Source organism: Muscardinus avellanarius, assembly GCF_963383645.1.
Source record: "Muscardinus avellanarius genome assembly, chromosome: 7".
NCBI lineage: Eukaryota > Metazoa > Chordata > Mammalia > Rodentia > Gliridae > Muscardinus > Muscardinus avellanarius.
In genome coordinates this window covers 68,759,863-68,775,761 of record NC_137793.1, presented here as the reverse complement: position 1 = coordinate 68,775,761, position 15,899 = coordinate 68,759,863, and the positions used below count along the sequence as shown (strand labels likewise).

At 40.4% G+C, this 15,899-nt stretch overlaps 1 protein-coding gene across 1 annotated transcript in view; it reads right to left on the bottom strand.

The window, feature by feature from the left end:
- Positions 1–5,528: 5,528 nt before the first annotated feature.
- Positions 5,529–15,899, bottom strand: part of DUSP10 (dual specificity phosphatase 10) — a gene marked incomplete at both ends in the record, with an annotated part of 42,702 nt that continues 32,331 nt past the window's right edge. Inside the window, 2 exons of the mRNA XM_080698502.1 lie at positions 5,529–5,794; positions 10,160–10,531. Coding sequence (XP_080554628.1) covers positions 5,529–5,794; positions 10,160–10,531 — 638 coding nt within the window. The remainder of the gene's footprint in view (positions 5,795–10,159; positions 10,532–15,899) is intronic.

Here is a 15,899-nt window from a genome sequence, read left to right as displayed (position 1 = left end):
ATAGAATGGTTCTTTTGACAATTCAGTTACCATTCTAGATGGATGAAATCGTTTTTCAAGGCCAATATATTTTACTCTTTCTCCATCATCCAGGATTCCTGGGGCCAGGAATAAAAGGGTGAAAATGGGAGGTGATCCTCCTGCTGTTACCCTTAGTGATGCACTTGCAAAATTTATTATTTATACCCTCAACTTTAGGCTTTGCTGGTCTGAGCGCCTTAATTCCCAAGGAAGGGATGCTTTCACTGGGAGATAGAACAGTGGTTCCATTAACTTGGAAGTTGATACTGCCTGCTTGGCAGTTGGGCTCTTCATGCTAAAAAATAAACATGGAAAGCAGGGTTTTGCTGTACCGGATGGGATGACTGTGACTATCAAAAATAAATTGAACTACTGGTAGACTATAGGACTAAGAAGTATGTCTGGATCTCAGGGGCATCTCTTATATTGACATGTACTATAAGTACTTTGAGTACCATAACTAAACAGAAAATGACCCAATGCGAGCTCAATTACCAATGGCTGGATCCATCAAAAGTTAAGATTTAGTTCATTATGACCAGATGATATTACTATTGAAGTGCAAGGATGTATGGAATGAGAACAGGAGGAAGGTATAAATACCAGCTACAACCACAGGATAAGTTATAGAAATTGGAATGGTCAGAGCTATAAATGTTTTTTTTTTCTCTAAATATATTTGTTATCTGGGCATGGTGGCACATGCCCATAATTCCTGTACTTGGGAGACTGAGACAAGAGAGTCACAGGTTCAAGGCCAGCCTCAGCAAGTTAGGAAGACCCTCAGCAACTTAGTGAGTACCTGTTTCAAAATAAATAATAAAAGGGATGGGGGTGTGGCTCAGTGGTAACATTCTTCTGGGTTCAATCCCCAGTATCACTACCACATAGGGAAAAAAAAGTTCATATACTTACCAATTTTTGTCCCCTATCATATACTATAAAATGTAATAAAGATGATTATCCTTTGTATTGATTTCCCAGGGCTGCTGTTATAAGGGACCATAAACTATGTGGCATATAATAGAAGTTTATTCTCTTATAGACTGGAGTCTAAAAGTCCAAAATCAAAGAGTCAGCTGGGTCAGTTTACTTTTGGAGTCTGTTTCATACCTCTCTCCTAGATTCTGGTAGCTTGTAATCATTGATGGTCTTTAATTTGTACATGCATCACTCTAATCATTGCCTCTGTTGTTACATGACATTCTTTTTCTTTGCGTCTGTGTCTCTATTTCTTATTTTTTCTTTCTTATAAGTACAATAGTTATTGTTTAAGTCCCCTTAACTCAGTATGACCTTTTCTTAACTTGATTATATCCAAAAGGACCCTTTTGTGAATAAGGTCATATCTATAAGAGCCAGGAATTAGGCTTCACCATAACTTTTTGGCAGACACAATTCAATGATCTTTATATCTCTGTAAAATTATAGGACATCAGATGGAGAGTGGATCTCAGCAGAGGATTTAACATCACTTCCACATGAATAAAGTCATTAAGGGTGCAATGTAGCTGCTTTGGGGCAAAGGGAAATGTGATCTCCTCTGTAGAAGTGATAGTTGCATCTTATGGAGAAGCTTCAGTTTGCTCATGTCTTCATTTGGACATTATATATGATTAAAATAAGTGTAGATGAATGCCAGCTTGGGAAGGAATGGACTGTAGTGTTTCTGGGCAGTATCAGCTGGGCTATATCAGGAACTATATTTCCCAAAATCCTTTTTTCTGTTTCACACTGGTGATATCTGCATGAGGTTGGAAAACCAGACGTGAGGCAGCAGACTTTGTACTCTGAAGGGACAGACACCAGGCATCCTTATTGCTGGCACACATTTTCACTGATCCCATGGCTCACTTTGACTTAGGGCAGAAGCTGTGATCGCAGTTCTTGAAGATCTCTCCAGATCGCCACCCTCAGCTCCACCAAGTCTTATACTAGGAATATGTTCCTTTTTGTAGCAAAAGGTGCCAAATCCTTCAAGACACCCACATCAAGGTTGGTAAAATGCCGATGTGGGTTTGAGTTTTTCTTTCTAATTCCTATTTGCTTTCTACTTCATGTCCAACTGTTCTTCCTGATGGCCCCACTGACTCAGAGATTTCAGGCCATCATGAGACAGAGGAAATGCTTTCCCACTGATTTCACTAGATCCCACATTTGCCTGATTCTGATTCCTAGAATAAACTAATTCCACATCAGTGTGTCTGCTTCTAATCAAGCCCTGATACATGTGTCCTGCATTCAAACGTTGACAAAGGTTATCACAGAGGAGAAGCCACAAACCACAGCATTGCATTCCTATCCTGCCACTTCCAAAAGGCAGAAAGTCTTCGATAGACAGGTATAATTTCAGACACTATGTTTTCTAAGCACTATTTTTATTCATATTTCTGGGGACTGGTGCTTAGTTTCTGTTCTCTTACCCCGTCCTACAATTCACATATAATGACTAGCTCTGATCAGAGCTTAAAACCAAACATTTGAGATTGTATGTGACATTTTGGGAGGAAAATTCCACGAATATGTATATGGCTTAATTCCAAGAGCCTGTCTACAAACAAGGTGAAAGTCAACATTGTTATTCCACTGAGATTTCTAGACTTCTTACCTTCCAGAAGGTAAGCTCTGGCAGGAGCAATATCTTAGCATTCTTAGTTAATATCTAGAGTGTGATTCATGCCCTGGTTCTGTACTGACATGATTCTTTCTTTTTACTCTATCCATCCATATTGTTTTATTTTTCATTAGTCTCAAAAGTTCACTTTCCCCATTTACTGTCAGCAAATGATTGCTAGGTCTTAGATGTTTCCTCTTTATCTCTTTGTCTTCTGTTGCTAGCTTCAGCTTTCCTGACTTACCTTCCACCCTTCCTTTGTCCAAAAATTGCTGGCATAAGCTCTTCCATGACATGTGAACTCTTCATCCTGGATGACAGTCATTGGCTGGAAAAGTATCAACTATTGAAATAGACATAAAGGGAGGGGCCAGAGATTCTGTTTTGTTCAGCTTAACTTTTAAAAAATATGGATTCCTTTTACTATATTATTAAATTCACTCAGCATGAATCAACTGTTGCTGGATTTAGAGAATGAGGCATACATTGGCCAATGATTATTTTCTCAGGAAGACACAATTATTTCCTAGCTCAGCTCTAAAATTCCCAGGCAACTAGTGAGGTCTAGGAAGCTAGGGAGTCTGGTTTCAAGAACAATGTTCATATCATTTTCTTGAAGTGGTTAACATTCCTCACAAGGAAATGGAGACTAAGTAATCCCAAAACAGATTAGTGGAAAAGACAAGAGTCTTCTTTAGAATTCTTGGTATGCTGGCTGGCAGGATTCCTCCTGTTTGCCCTAGGACAGGTTTTCTCTTAAAATCACAAACTTCTAAAAACAAATCATTTCCCTGTAGCTAAAAACCAGCAACTATATTAATTCTTTTCCTTGTTTTCTTGAAATAAAGAACCTTACAAACTATCAGAAATTTAACATTTAGACTTAAAAATAAAACAATAAAATCTGGTCAATTACTCGTGTGTTTCAAAGCATTAATTATATATGAAAAACTGAATTCTTAAATATGTTTTAGCACCAAAATATTTGTTAGTCAGCTGTTAAGAGTAGAAAATAGTATAACAGAGATTTAGTTTTCACCTGATTAACACTTTAACACAATCCCAAAAAATTGTGTTAATTCTCATTTCATTCTATCTACACTTTTCTACTGAAGAAAAAATTAAGTCACTTTTGGCAGAGAAGCTATTTAAAAATATCAAAAATATTCCACTCTTACACCAAAAAACAAAACAAAACAAACAAACAAACAAAAAAAAAACCACCTTGAGTTTGCTGCAAAACTTCCCTGTGGCTAAGTCCTCCCTCTGACATCTATTTAAATAAAATACAGAAAGTATTTGGACTGTATTCTTCTCCTACCCCAAGCTGTGATCCAGGAGCCAAGTGTCCTCATAGGCAAGCTGTTCTAAAAATCAAAGTTCAGTTTGCTGGGGAAAAAAGTATGGAAAAGAGCAACTGGATGCAATGCATGACATGGTGGGTGTCACCCAGATGCCATGTCAGGAACTGGCAACGAAGGCGGGGGAGGGAGGCTGTAAGACCCAGCAATGGAAGCTTGTCTGTTATTAAATAGCCAGTGGGAAGACCACTGAATTCTATCCAATCAATCTGATAGTGATTGCATCAGCAGAGGCTGATGAGAATATTTAAAACCCTTAAGTTCTCCTTGAATGAGGCCCCCCACAAGGTAAGAGGAATTATACTTACAGAAGGTAATATTTGCATCTTATATTAACAAAAAAAAATGATAACTGAGCAGATCAATATTGGAGCTTTTTGTCTTCCTTAAATATTCTGCTTCACACCCTTATTTCCTGTTCCTTATACAAAAATGTGTGTTATGTCTACTTATGTTATATATATATAAATTACCAGAGGTAAAAGAGGCTTGATCCTGAGTTGAAGTGAAGAGGGGGTAAAAACAACACATCCCAGAATGAGTTTCATTTATGTAATGAAAATAAATTTTTACACAATCAACAGAAACACACAAAGGTTTTCTTGCGAAAAATATTTTTAAATAAATTTTTGTCTGTTTTTTACATTCTGATATACATATGTAACAAGGTTTATGGCACTGTAACCAGAATCAAATCATAAAACAAAAAAGGAAAAAGGTGGGAAGGAAAGAAATTGGTATCATTGAATTCCTTTCTATCTCCAAGCTGGCAAACTTGTACTATTTTTCTATCATTCAGCTGCCAGCCGTAACTTGTTTGCACACTCCAAATACCATATTATTGCACAAGAGCCAGTGAAGGCCTATGGTATAATGGTCAGTTCCTTGCTATTTCAAAACATCTCTTAATCCCAGAGAGAAAAAAAAAATCCAGAGCATGAAACACACTAAATCAACAGTATCCTCTGCTTCTTTAAAGAACACATGAAGGAGTTTAGACCACTAATGCTGCCCTGATCTACTCTGCACCAAAGAGGAAAACAGGGCTTGGTTCGAGTGGGTTTTGTTCTCTAAATGAATGGCACAGGTAGGTCCCTGGCCTTCAGAATTCAATGTCTTTTCTACTTACTTTTGGTTGTTTTTAAATGGTTTAAAGTATGGTATCTTCGGTCTATGAACCTGCACAGACTATTTAGTCATAAACTCTACAAAATAGCTTAAAAGGGAAAGGGGGAAATGAGTTTTATTCTGTTTATTGTTGGCTTAAAAAAATGATCTCTTCAGCCTCCCTGCGTTATCAGTTTGTGGGAAGCCAGTCTCAATGGCATCAACAGTTACAGTCTTTGCACACTTGTTAAAAATAAGAAGTCTTTAAACAAGTTTGCCTCCATTCACAAACTTTACCTCCCTCCCCAGCTAAAAAAAAAGAAAGAAAAAAAAGAAGAAAACAGAAAAATAAAAGAATTCGAATCCATTCTCCTTCCTATCGGTCTCCTAGCCGAGAGCAGGAATCCTTTCCACCCCAGCCTTTATCACACAACCGTCTCTACACCCATCAGCTTTGGAGTGAGGATTCGAGGTGTGACACCGTTGTTTAGGTCTTCCTCAAACTCTAGCAACTGCCCCATGAAGTTAAGGTTTGGAGAAATGATTGGTCGTTTGCCTTTGACAAACTTGTAAGCATCAGTCATGGTCATCCGTGTGTGCTTCATCAGGTAGGCGATGACAATGGTGGCAGAGCGAGACACACCGGCCTGGCAGTGGATGAGGAGCCCCTTCCCGCACTGGTGAGCTTCCTCTGGAAAGAGAGAGGCAGGAGGTGAAGGGGCGGAGACTGAGATGGATGGGGAGAGGCTCACATGTGTCCAGACCCGAGGAAGAATACATTAAGATGGTTTTTAAAACCAAGGACAGTATGCTAGTTAATTTTGTATGCTTAGGTCACAACTTCAGAACTGGCTAAAGTCAGTATTAGCATGAGGAAGAAGCTCTATGTCTATATTTAAAGAATATAAAGGAAATATTCACAGAAACTATACCTCGCAGTTGATGGCAAGGGACTGAAGCTAGACCTTCAAAACAAGGAAATATTAAGTGAGCTACCATGAAGGAAAACGTGACAGCTATTGAACCTCACTCACAAATACATTTTCCCTTCATTTATTTCTGGAGTCATACTACAGAGAGAGGGAAAGAGGGTGAGGTAGGAAGAGAGAGAGAGAGGGAGAGGGAGAGAAGACTGAAGGAGGGGTAAAAAAGGCAGAAAGGGAGGGATGAAAGAAGAAAATTATACACACATATACATAAAAATATACACACACATATATGTGTGTATATATAATATAGTTCCTCTTCTAGTTAAGGATGTTAATTCCAGTCTTTAGGTTATAGAATTGATCAAAACTAGAGTTATTAATAAAGTATCTCCCACCTGTAATAGGGGAAACCCACATTTCTTTCTTTATACTATGGAATTGCTCTGTACAGGAAGAAGCTAAATGGGTAAAAGTTTCAAAAATACTGAAGCCTCATCAAAGAGAAGAATAAAGCTTAACTTGAGAGTTATACCAGGAAAGTCTGTTGATACAAAGTTTAAAGATTTGTGGTATGTAGACCCCGGGTGTCACCTGTTCTAAAGTGTTCAGCCCACCATGGATGCTCCAACACAGAAGTAACTTGGAAGATGGTTCAGAATCTGGGCCACTAAGACAACCTGAAGCTGAGTTTTCACATATATTAAAAGCTCAGGAGAATGGCCTCTGAGTACCACCCACATGTATTTTACTGACACTTCCACACTAAGCGGAATCCCCTAGAAGGTTCCCTGAAGGGATACCAATTAGATTTTAAAAAGAAAGGTAAAAAGAGAGAGCAGTATAAAGAATAGTAACTGAACTTAAACTACTTCCATGTACTTCTCACCAGTGAAACAAGAAAAGCACGATGCACATTTGTGTGTGTGTGTGTGTGTGTGTGTGTGTGTGTGTTACTGAGGATGGAACCCAGGGGCATTCTATCTCCAAGCTATACCCCAAACCCTATTTGTTTGTTCTTTATTTTGGAACAGGGTCTCAATGAGTTCCAAAGGGCTTCAATAAGTAGCTGTGGCTGTCCACGAACTGCTATCCTCCTGTCTCAGCCTCTCAAATGCTGGGCATGATGCACATTTTTTTAATCTTAAAAATATAGAGATGGGCCAGGTATGGTGGCGCACTCTTGTAATCCCCCCGCTTGGGAGGCGGAGACAGGAGGATCGCGCAGGTTCGAAGCCAGCCTTGCTGGCTTAAGAGACCCTGTTTCCAAATAAAAATATAAAAAATAGGTGTCTGGGAGTATAGCCTGGAGGTAGAAGCGTTTCCAGGAACCCCAGTACCACACACAAAAAAAAATATAGAGAGAGAGTTAGATGAAAGCCAGGCATGGTGGTGCATGCTTGTAATCCCTGCACTTGGGAGGCTGAGACAGGAGGATAGCTACAGGTTCGAAGCCAGCCTCAGCTACTTAGTGAGGCTCTCAGCAACTTAGACCCTGTTATGAATATAATATAAAATAGGTCTGGGAGTATAGTCCAGAGGTAGAAAGCCTCTGGTTCCACCCCCAGTACCAAAAAACCATATTATATATATATATATATATATATATATATATATATATATATATATATATATATGGAGAGAGAGAGAGAGAGAGAGAGAGAGATGAAGTTTATTTCTCAGAGAGAAGTATATTTATTTTAAAAATTACTCAGAAAATCACCCTTTTTCAAAATCTTCTCTTTAGCACATGCTAATTATTGACCTACAAACAAGGGTAAGAAAGCACAGTGGGAGGAGAATGAGCTTCTAAGTGTCAGGTTTGACACTGGCTCCACTCCATGGCAGCTGAGTGACCATGTATGCATCACACAGCTTCCAGAGCCTCAAACCTCCTGTCTGTATAATAGGATTGATATTAGCTAACCAGCTTTAGGGAATATGAGAATAATACCACTTGATTCAGAATTAAATTGGCATAATTAAATCTAGACTACCCTAAGTTCATACTAAACTTTCACTGAATGTTACTATGTTTATAAAACCTTTTGTGCTTTCCTAAAACAACACTATAAGATTTCAGTTTATCCCATAAGATAGCAAGAAAAACAAAACTGTGTCTATTGCGGGCTGTGATTTTGAATGGTTCTTCAGGATGAATGCTGTTTGTTATTGCCTTTGTTTTCCTTCTAAATAAAAAGCAGGTAAGCCTGGATAATCTGCACGGAATGTGAGCACTTGGGTTGAAATCCTCTTAGAACAAGCATATCTTATGCTATTGGTTAAATGGAAAATAGACTCCCCAACTTCCTCCACCTGGAATCAAGTCAGGTGCAATAGAAGAAAAATGCAGTCATAACTTCGTGATCAACCAGGAAGTTCCTCACCTACCTGGTGAAAATATTTCTTTCTCAAGACTCAAGGCTTGGCTCAGATTTTTTTATTACTAAAGAATCAAAAGCATCTTTGCATCCCATGTTGCCAGTTGGGAACTGAAAAGGAATTATAAACTGCCCCAGTGCTTTGTAGAAAGGCTCACTGTCTGGGAGTCAAGAGCCCTGCATCCTGGTCCTTTCTCTGACACTAGAATTCTTAGGACCTTGTATAAGTCACTTCACTTCTCTCACTTTAGTGACCACTTTGAATTTCCTATCAGACTGAATACCCTATGGTCCTAACTGAAGGTACAATTAGCATGAAAAAGAGCTGGGCAAAATGACCAGAGCTGTCAGCTCTCCAGCACGCCCACCAGACCCAAAAACCTGAGGGTTTTGTCTGACAAGGAGTATCAAACGTGACTGTTTTTTTTTTTTTTTTTTTTTTTTACACGCCCAGGACGGAGGAAAGAACCAGCCTGTTGCAACAATGAGGAAAAGTACTGTACTACCTCTTTATGGCAATAAAAATTGGAGTCACTTGCAAAACATGTTGAGTGTCTGCAATATGCCAGTGTCCTCCAAATGACAATCTGAGCCTCACAACACTTCAAGACTATACAAAAAAGCAGAAATGAAGTTTAGGATTAGGCTGATGGTTGTTTCTGCCTACAGATTAGAGCCTCCTACTGCTAGAACTTTCTTCCTTGGGCTACACAACCTGGTTTTTCTTGCTTCAGTGAATTTAGGACAAACTGTCAAAGAAAATCTTGTACCATCTGACTAGCACTAACATTTATTCCTTTTTAAAATTTCTTTTGGTACTTGGGGTTGGATCCAGGGGCATTCTACTTCTGACCTATACTTCCAGCCCCCTTTTTTGGGCTGTTTCTGATTTTGAACCAGGGTCTCTCTAAATTGCTGAGGGTCTTGTTAAGTCGCTGAGGCCAGCCTGGATCCTGCAATCTTCCTCTCTCAGCCTCCCAAGCACTAGGATTACAGGTGTGTGCCGACAAGCCCAGCTGCATTCACTCTTTTTTTTTTGTTATCCGGTGCTTAAGAACAGAGATAAAGCAGGTGGAAAAGGAAAGCAACTCACTCCTCTACAATGATGCATTGTTTAAAAAGGTTCACCACAGCATTGCCAGTTTTATTGAAGAGGCTTCAGATTCAACCCTCAGCAAAGGCCACCTTTGCCCACACTCTGGGGAAGGAGCCATACCAACTGAAAACCAGCTAAATGCAAGAAAAGGACATGCAGTCACTTCTTCCTGGGTGAACGTGGCTGAGGAGGCTTCTTAGAGGTGCGGGGTATATGGGTGTGTTTGCAGATGTCAGGCTCACTAGCTTTTATATCCTACAGGGCTCTGTGGGGTGCTAGGAGATTAGGTAGTAGCCTTACCAACTTGAGCCCATACTGCTTTACTTCCCCGCAACCCTTCTGGTTATAGAGCAGTATAAACGCTAACCCCTACCATTTTTTTTTTTTCAGTGAGAACTTGAAGAATGAGGGTTTCTAGTTGAATGTGGATGCCAACCACATTGATTATTTTTTATGTCCATCCTGATGGCGCCGATACACTTGGTGGGCTATGAATTACCAGAACACTGTGGCTGTATTAAGTGACAGAGCCCGAAACACCTGAGCGCAGCTGTTTTTTTTGAAATACAGGAATCAACCTTGGACTTGATTTCAAAGCAGGAGCCAGAGGGGAAGGAAGGTGGAGGACGAGAACTCCCCGGGGAGATAGTTACCGATGAACTCAAACGCCTCTTCAAAGTACTGGCGCAGGTTCTGCTTGTTGCTGTCGGTGGCCGGCAGCCGCTTGTAGTTGAAGAGGCCTTTCTCGTAGTGGTAGAGGGGCAGGTGCGTGGTGACGTTGATGACGTAGCCGATGTTCAGCCGCTGCATGGTATCCAGGTCCTGAGCATCCTGCTCGTTGCCGAGGAACAGGAAGGGCAGGATGGGTGTGAGCTCCGCGTTCTCGATGTCAGGGGTGGTGGGGACAGACTGAGGTAGCAAGCTAGAGGCCGCGGACGCACCGCCCCCCACCTCCCGGCACTCTTGGAGCTGGAGGGAATTGTCACAGAGGTTTTCATGGTTCTGCTTAAAACTACTAAGTCCACCTGAAACACAAACACAGAAAGCAGGGTGACTATTCCGAAGACTTCAAAGCTGGGAAAAAGACGCCAACTTCCCTGTAAGAATCAGTGTGCCTTGTTGCTGATGGACATTTGACCTAAAACCAAAACACAAATATTCAAGTCCATTCAGAGACCGAGGACCAGCTCCAGAGGCATGGGGTACTTTAGAAATGGGCTCCTGAGTCAGAGCGGGCATGTTGCTGGAACCACACTCCATGGAATGTCAGGCAGTCTCCTCAGCTGCAAATATGATCTGCCTCAAACAGCCATATGCTCTGTGCAGACCACAGGACCTGCACTTTGGGACCAGAGGCAGGCACAGATGGCATCCTCCGAGAGCATCCATCCTTCTGCTGTATGCTGGCATGGTACGTGTGCCCTCTTGCCCCTTCACAGCTCCCTTCCCTGGAAGGCCAAGTTTACTCCCCATACAGCAGAGTGGTAACAAGAAGGGGTAGAGAAGTCAGATTACCTCCACCATGATCCCAGGAGCACCCCCTTGCCAACTCTGTGACTTGGGCAAGCTCCTTTCTCTCTGCTCCTCTTAAGATGAGGATCATAGCACAGATCTCTGAATGTGACTGTGAGCCTGAGATGAATAGATACAGTGGCACATTCCAGGCACACACTACTGCTCAGCAAGTAGCAGTTATTTTTTATCAATATGATTGATGTGATTGCTCAAAGGCAAAAGCAGCAGAAAAAATGCTTGGGAATGACATGACAGGGTTGGGTAGGGTGGGTGATCCTATGGTCTCATTTTTTATGTTGTTCCTGTGGGTCCCTGATATGTGTCAACCTTGCCTTCCAGTAGAATGGACGCTTCATTTCTGTACTTGGCTTTTAGAGGGTTGTAGGTACATGGACCTATCGGGGACATCTATGCAATTGCTTTGAGCTTAAGGCCCTATTTTGTCTCCAAGAGTTACGGGTCTACCAGAAAATGTTTAAATTTTGCCTGTTTTACCATTTTAAAAATGTGGACATCCCCCAAAACAAGTACAGTCTCACTTATTGGGATGTATCTTTTTGTTTGTTTGTTTATTTGTTTGTTTGTTTTGGTGGTACTGGGGTTCCTGGAAACCCTTCTACCTCCGGGATACACTCCCAGACCTATTTTATACATTTTATTTGGAAACAGGGTCTCTTAAGCCAGCGAGGCTGGCTTCGAACCTGCGCAATCCTCCTGCCTCTGCCTCCCAAGCGCAGGGATTATGAACATGCACCATCATGCCCAGAGGGATATATCTTAGCGAGATACATGAAGATATTCATTACAGAATTATCTGTTCCATGGAAAAGGTCATGTAAAAAAAGACAAAAATAAAATTGACAAAGAAAGTAAAAGCTACTACATTAATTGCATGCAACATTATGTAGCCATTAAAGAAAAATGTTTTAAGCCAGGCGTGGTGGTGCATGCTTGTAATCCCAGGGTTTGGGAGGCTGAGACAGGAGGATTGCAGAGGTTCGAAGCCAGCCTCAGCTACTTAGGGAGGCTCTCAGCAACTTAGTGAGGCCCTGTTTCCAAATAAAATATAAAATAGGTCGGGGAGTATAGCCTGGAGGTAAAAAAGCCCCTGGGTTCCACCCCAAGTCTTACACACACACACACACACACACACACACACACACACACACACACAGCTGTAAAAAGTATATAAAAACAAAGAAATGAATCTGTGGTGGTGCATGCTTGTAAACCCAGCATCTGGAAGGCTGAGGCAGGAGGACTGCAGTTTGTGGACAGCCTCAGCTACTTAGTGAGGCTCTCTGAATCTAAGTGGGAGCCTGTTTCAAAATAAAGACGAAAAAAACAGGGTTAGAGGTATAGCTCGGAGGTAGAATGCCCCTGGGTTCCATCCCCAGCAAGGCAAAAAGAAAAAAAAAAATAACACTCATCAACTGCTGAATGGCTATGCAAAAAAGGGAGCAATTGTGTAAGTTAGGAAATTTAAGGATTATAGCTTATTCTTTACATTTTCCTTTAATATTTGTTACACAAAATTGTACACATAAATAAATCCCGAGGATTATAACTAGGTTCAAATTATAAAATATACATATTAGGGCTATGCAACCTTGGCTGACATTATCACTACCAAATGAAGACAGAACTAGACACACTCTGCCCTTTTCTTTGAATACAGAGGGAAGTTGGAAATTATTAGCTAAAAACTACCAGAACACAACATCTGTCCCCAAAGATCAGTGCTTTGATTATGTATCTTGACAGTCCCAGGAGATAAGGCAAAAAACACAAAAAACACGAAGTGTGAACAGAATATGGTTCTGTTGAAATAAGAACAGGAAGTCTGTCTGTCCACTAGCTTCTGAACCTAACAAATGTTCTTCTCCATTTCCAGTCTCATCTTTGGCAAATAGAGCAGGAAGCTCCAGTCCGTTACCCAAACCAAGTCTCATGACTGTTCACAACTAAGGGGCATGCAGCCAGTCTTACAAAACAAGTCATATTTTCTTTAAGACACCATAATAATCTACAGCAAATTCAAAGGGGCGATATTATGATCACTTTATTCATCTAAGATGAGTAAAGTCCAAACCTTTATTATTTAAAAAAGGTACAAACTCATTTTAACTGATTCCCACAATTAAACTCCATCCTTACATAGTGTTATTTTATTATGCTATGAAATCACCATACTAAAGTTTGAGCTCAAAAGGAATTTTAAAGTACAGTGAGAAAAAAATTAAAAAACCAGCAAAACTTCATCAGTGAATATTTAATAAAATAAAAACTACCCATTTGTCACCATGATAACCTCAAAAAAAAAAAGACTCTAAAGAATGATTTTAAAATCTGCTCAGCTCTGTCTCCACAAAAAAGTAAATAATTCCAGCCTGATTCTGATGAGCACCTAATTCACGCTTTTCATAAGAACACGACAGTTGTGATATTTTGTCTGTGTAAGAAAGGCAAAACAGACTCAAAAGAAGTCCCTAAGGGTGAAAAAAAGAGAAAAAAGAAAACTTCTCTCTGTTCTTATTTAGGGTATGCGAGCTGTAATTTGTCTTAAAAGCAGCTTACACAAATAAAAAAAAAAAAAAGCATGCCAGAAAACCCCACACATAGAAAAAAACAGCATACAGCTTTTTAAAATTCTGTCTCTCTACCTCCCTTCCCGATGACATCAGCTGGAGGCTCCCCACCTGCCCAGTTGCCATAGCAGTTACACAAAGACATACAATGACATCAGTTGGCATGATATCAGCTCTTTGAGTGCAAACAATACAAGAAGAACTACTTTGTTTAAGGCCTTTGGTGCAACTGTGTTCTGGGGAGCCAATGACGTAATGCTAACAGGTGGCATGGGCCTTCCATTTGCCTAATGGGGGGAAAACCCATGGGAGGAGGAGGGGGAAGGAACTTGAGACAGGCACACACAGAATGCTGCAAATCACAGGGTGTGCTCATGTGCAAAATTATGTGTGCACCGTATGTTTGAGCCACGTGAGAACACTGCTCATGCAATATTTGGAAGGAAAGTAGACAGCAAAGGAGTTACTATAACTCAAACCTACTAGCTAGAAAAGGGAATTCTCACCAAAGGGCTGAAGAAACAGTCTCCTGTTCAATTTCCAATTAGCTTATCAATTCGGGCCTCAGTCCTCTTTGAAGGTTATGCACATCTATATACTGCAGTTAAAAACTCTCAGTGAATGGTGTTTAAAGCAAAATGAGCCACTAGTGGTTCAGAGTGGTGTTCTTTTTTAAGAGGGAAATCTGCAGGAAGGATTGTTTTCTTTGCTTGGTGGTGGAGGGGGAGTAGAAAGGGCAGCTGGAGAGGAGTGGAAAGAGCAGGGCTGAGATGGTTTTCCCTCCCAACTACTTTCCACCCACCCTGCCCCAGAGTCCACGTCCACGAGAAGACAAAGTGACCGACTGCTTAATGAGGAGCTTTGATTATGTGTATTATCACTACATCAGAATATTATATTACAAAGGGAAAAATACATGTGTCTCACTATCACTATAAACTACATTATGAGGTGAGACTATAATACAGCAATAAAAGTATAAAAAGTACAAATAAACAATTGAAGCAGTGTAGTATTACAGTTAACACCAAGGGTTAGCGGCACACAGGCTGCCCTTATGATTGTTTTGTAGGAGCTGCGAGACCTACAAAGGTCTCATGTCATTTTCCCTTTTGATGCCTCAATTTACTAATCCATCAAGTGGAATTATCACCTACTCATAGGGTTGTGATAGAGGAAGCCTATGTAGAGCTCGGCATGTAGGAGCTAAATAAATGTTGGTTATCGTTATTCAGTTTTAACTGATATACAACCCAGTGTCTGAAAAATATCATCTTACAACCCCAAAGTCATGAGCCTTGTCCTCACCTGCAGCAGATCTGTGCACAGGAGCTACCCAGAAAAGCCCTGCAGTGACGCAGAGGTGGGCACAGAGGCCAGACTGCATGAGCCTGACCCATCCTGCAAACACGAGTTGGGAGATCCCGGGGAGGCGGAAGGTCTCACAAAGTTCTCACCTCTCTCTTCCTCTGTTTCCCTGCATCCCTTATATAAAACAGGAAGCCAGATGCTCATCAACCTAGTGAAACCTCTTTCAAAATAAGAAACAAAATTGGGCTGGGGTGGTAGCTCAATGGTAGAATGCCTCTGGGTTCAATTGCCAGTACCACAAATAAATAAATAAAACCAGAAAAAAAATAACAGTAGCTACCTTGAGGTCCTGTTATGAAGATTAAACCGCTCATAAATACAAAGTACTTTGAAGTAATGTCTAGCACATAGGAATTTTTTCCTCATAAGTCCGGGAAGCTATCATCTTTTAAAGTCTTAAAAGAAATCCGCTTAACATAATGACTCTAACTGCTAAACAAAGATGGTTTTGGTAGTGCACGCTTGTAATCCCAGTACTTGGGAGGCTGAAACAGGAGGACTGCAGGCTCACAGTTCACCTCAGCAACTCAGGGAGGCATCCCAATTTAGTGGGGCCCTGTTTCAAAATAAAAATGTAAAATAGGTCTGGGAGTATAGCCTAGAGGTAGAATGCTTCTGGGTTCCACCCTCAGTACCACCCAAAATAAATAAATAAATAAATAAATAAATAAATAAATAAATAAATAAATAAATAAATAAAGTTAGAGCTGGGTATACATGCTCGGAGGCAGAATACCTCTAGGTTCAATCTCCAGTACCATACATATACATACAAAAGCTATGCAAGTTAATGTTCCAAGAGTTTTTTATTTTCAAATTTGTATTTAAAAAACTAGAAACTAATGTTTATGAGTAGTTTTAAAGATATATATATATATATATATATATATATATATTTTTTTTTTTTTTTTTTTTTTTT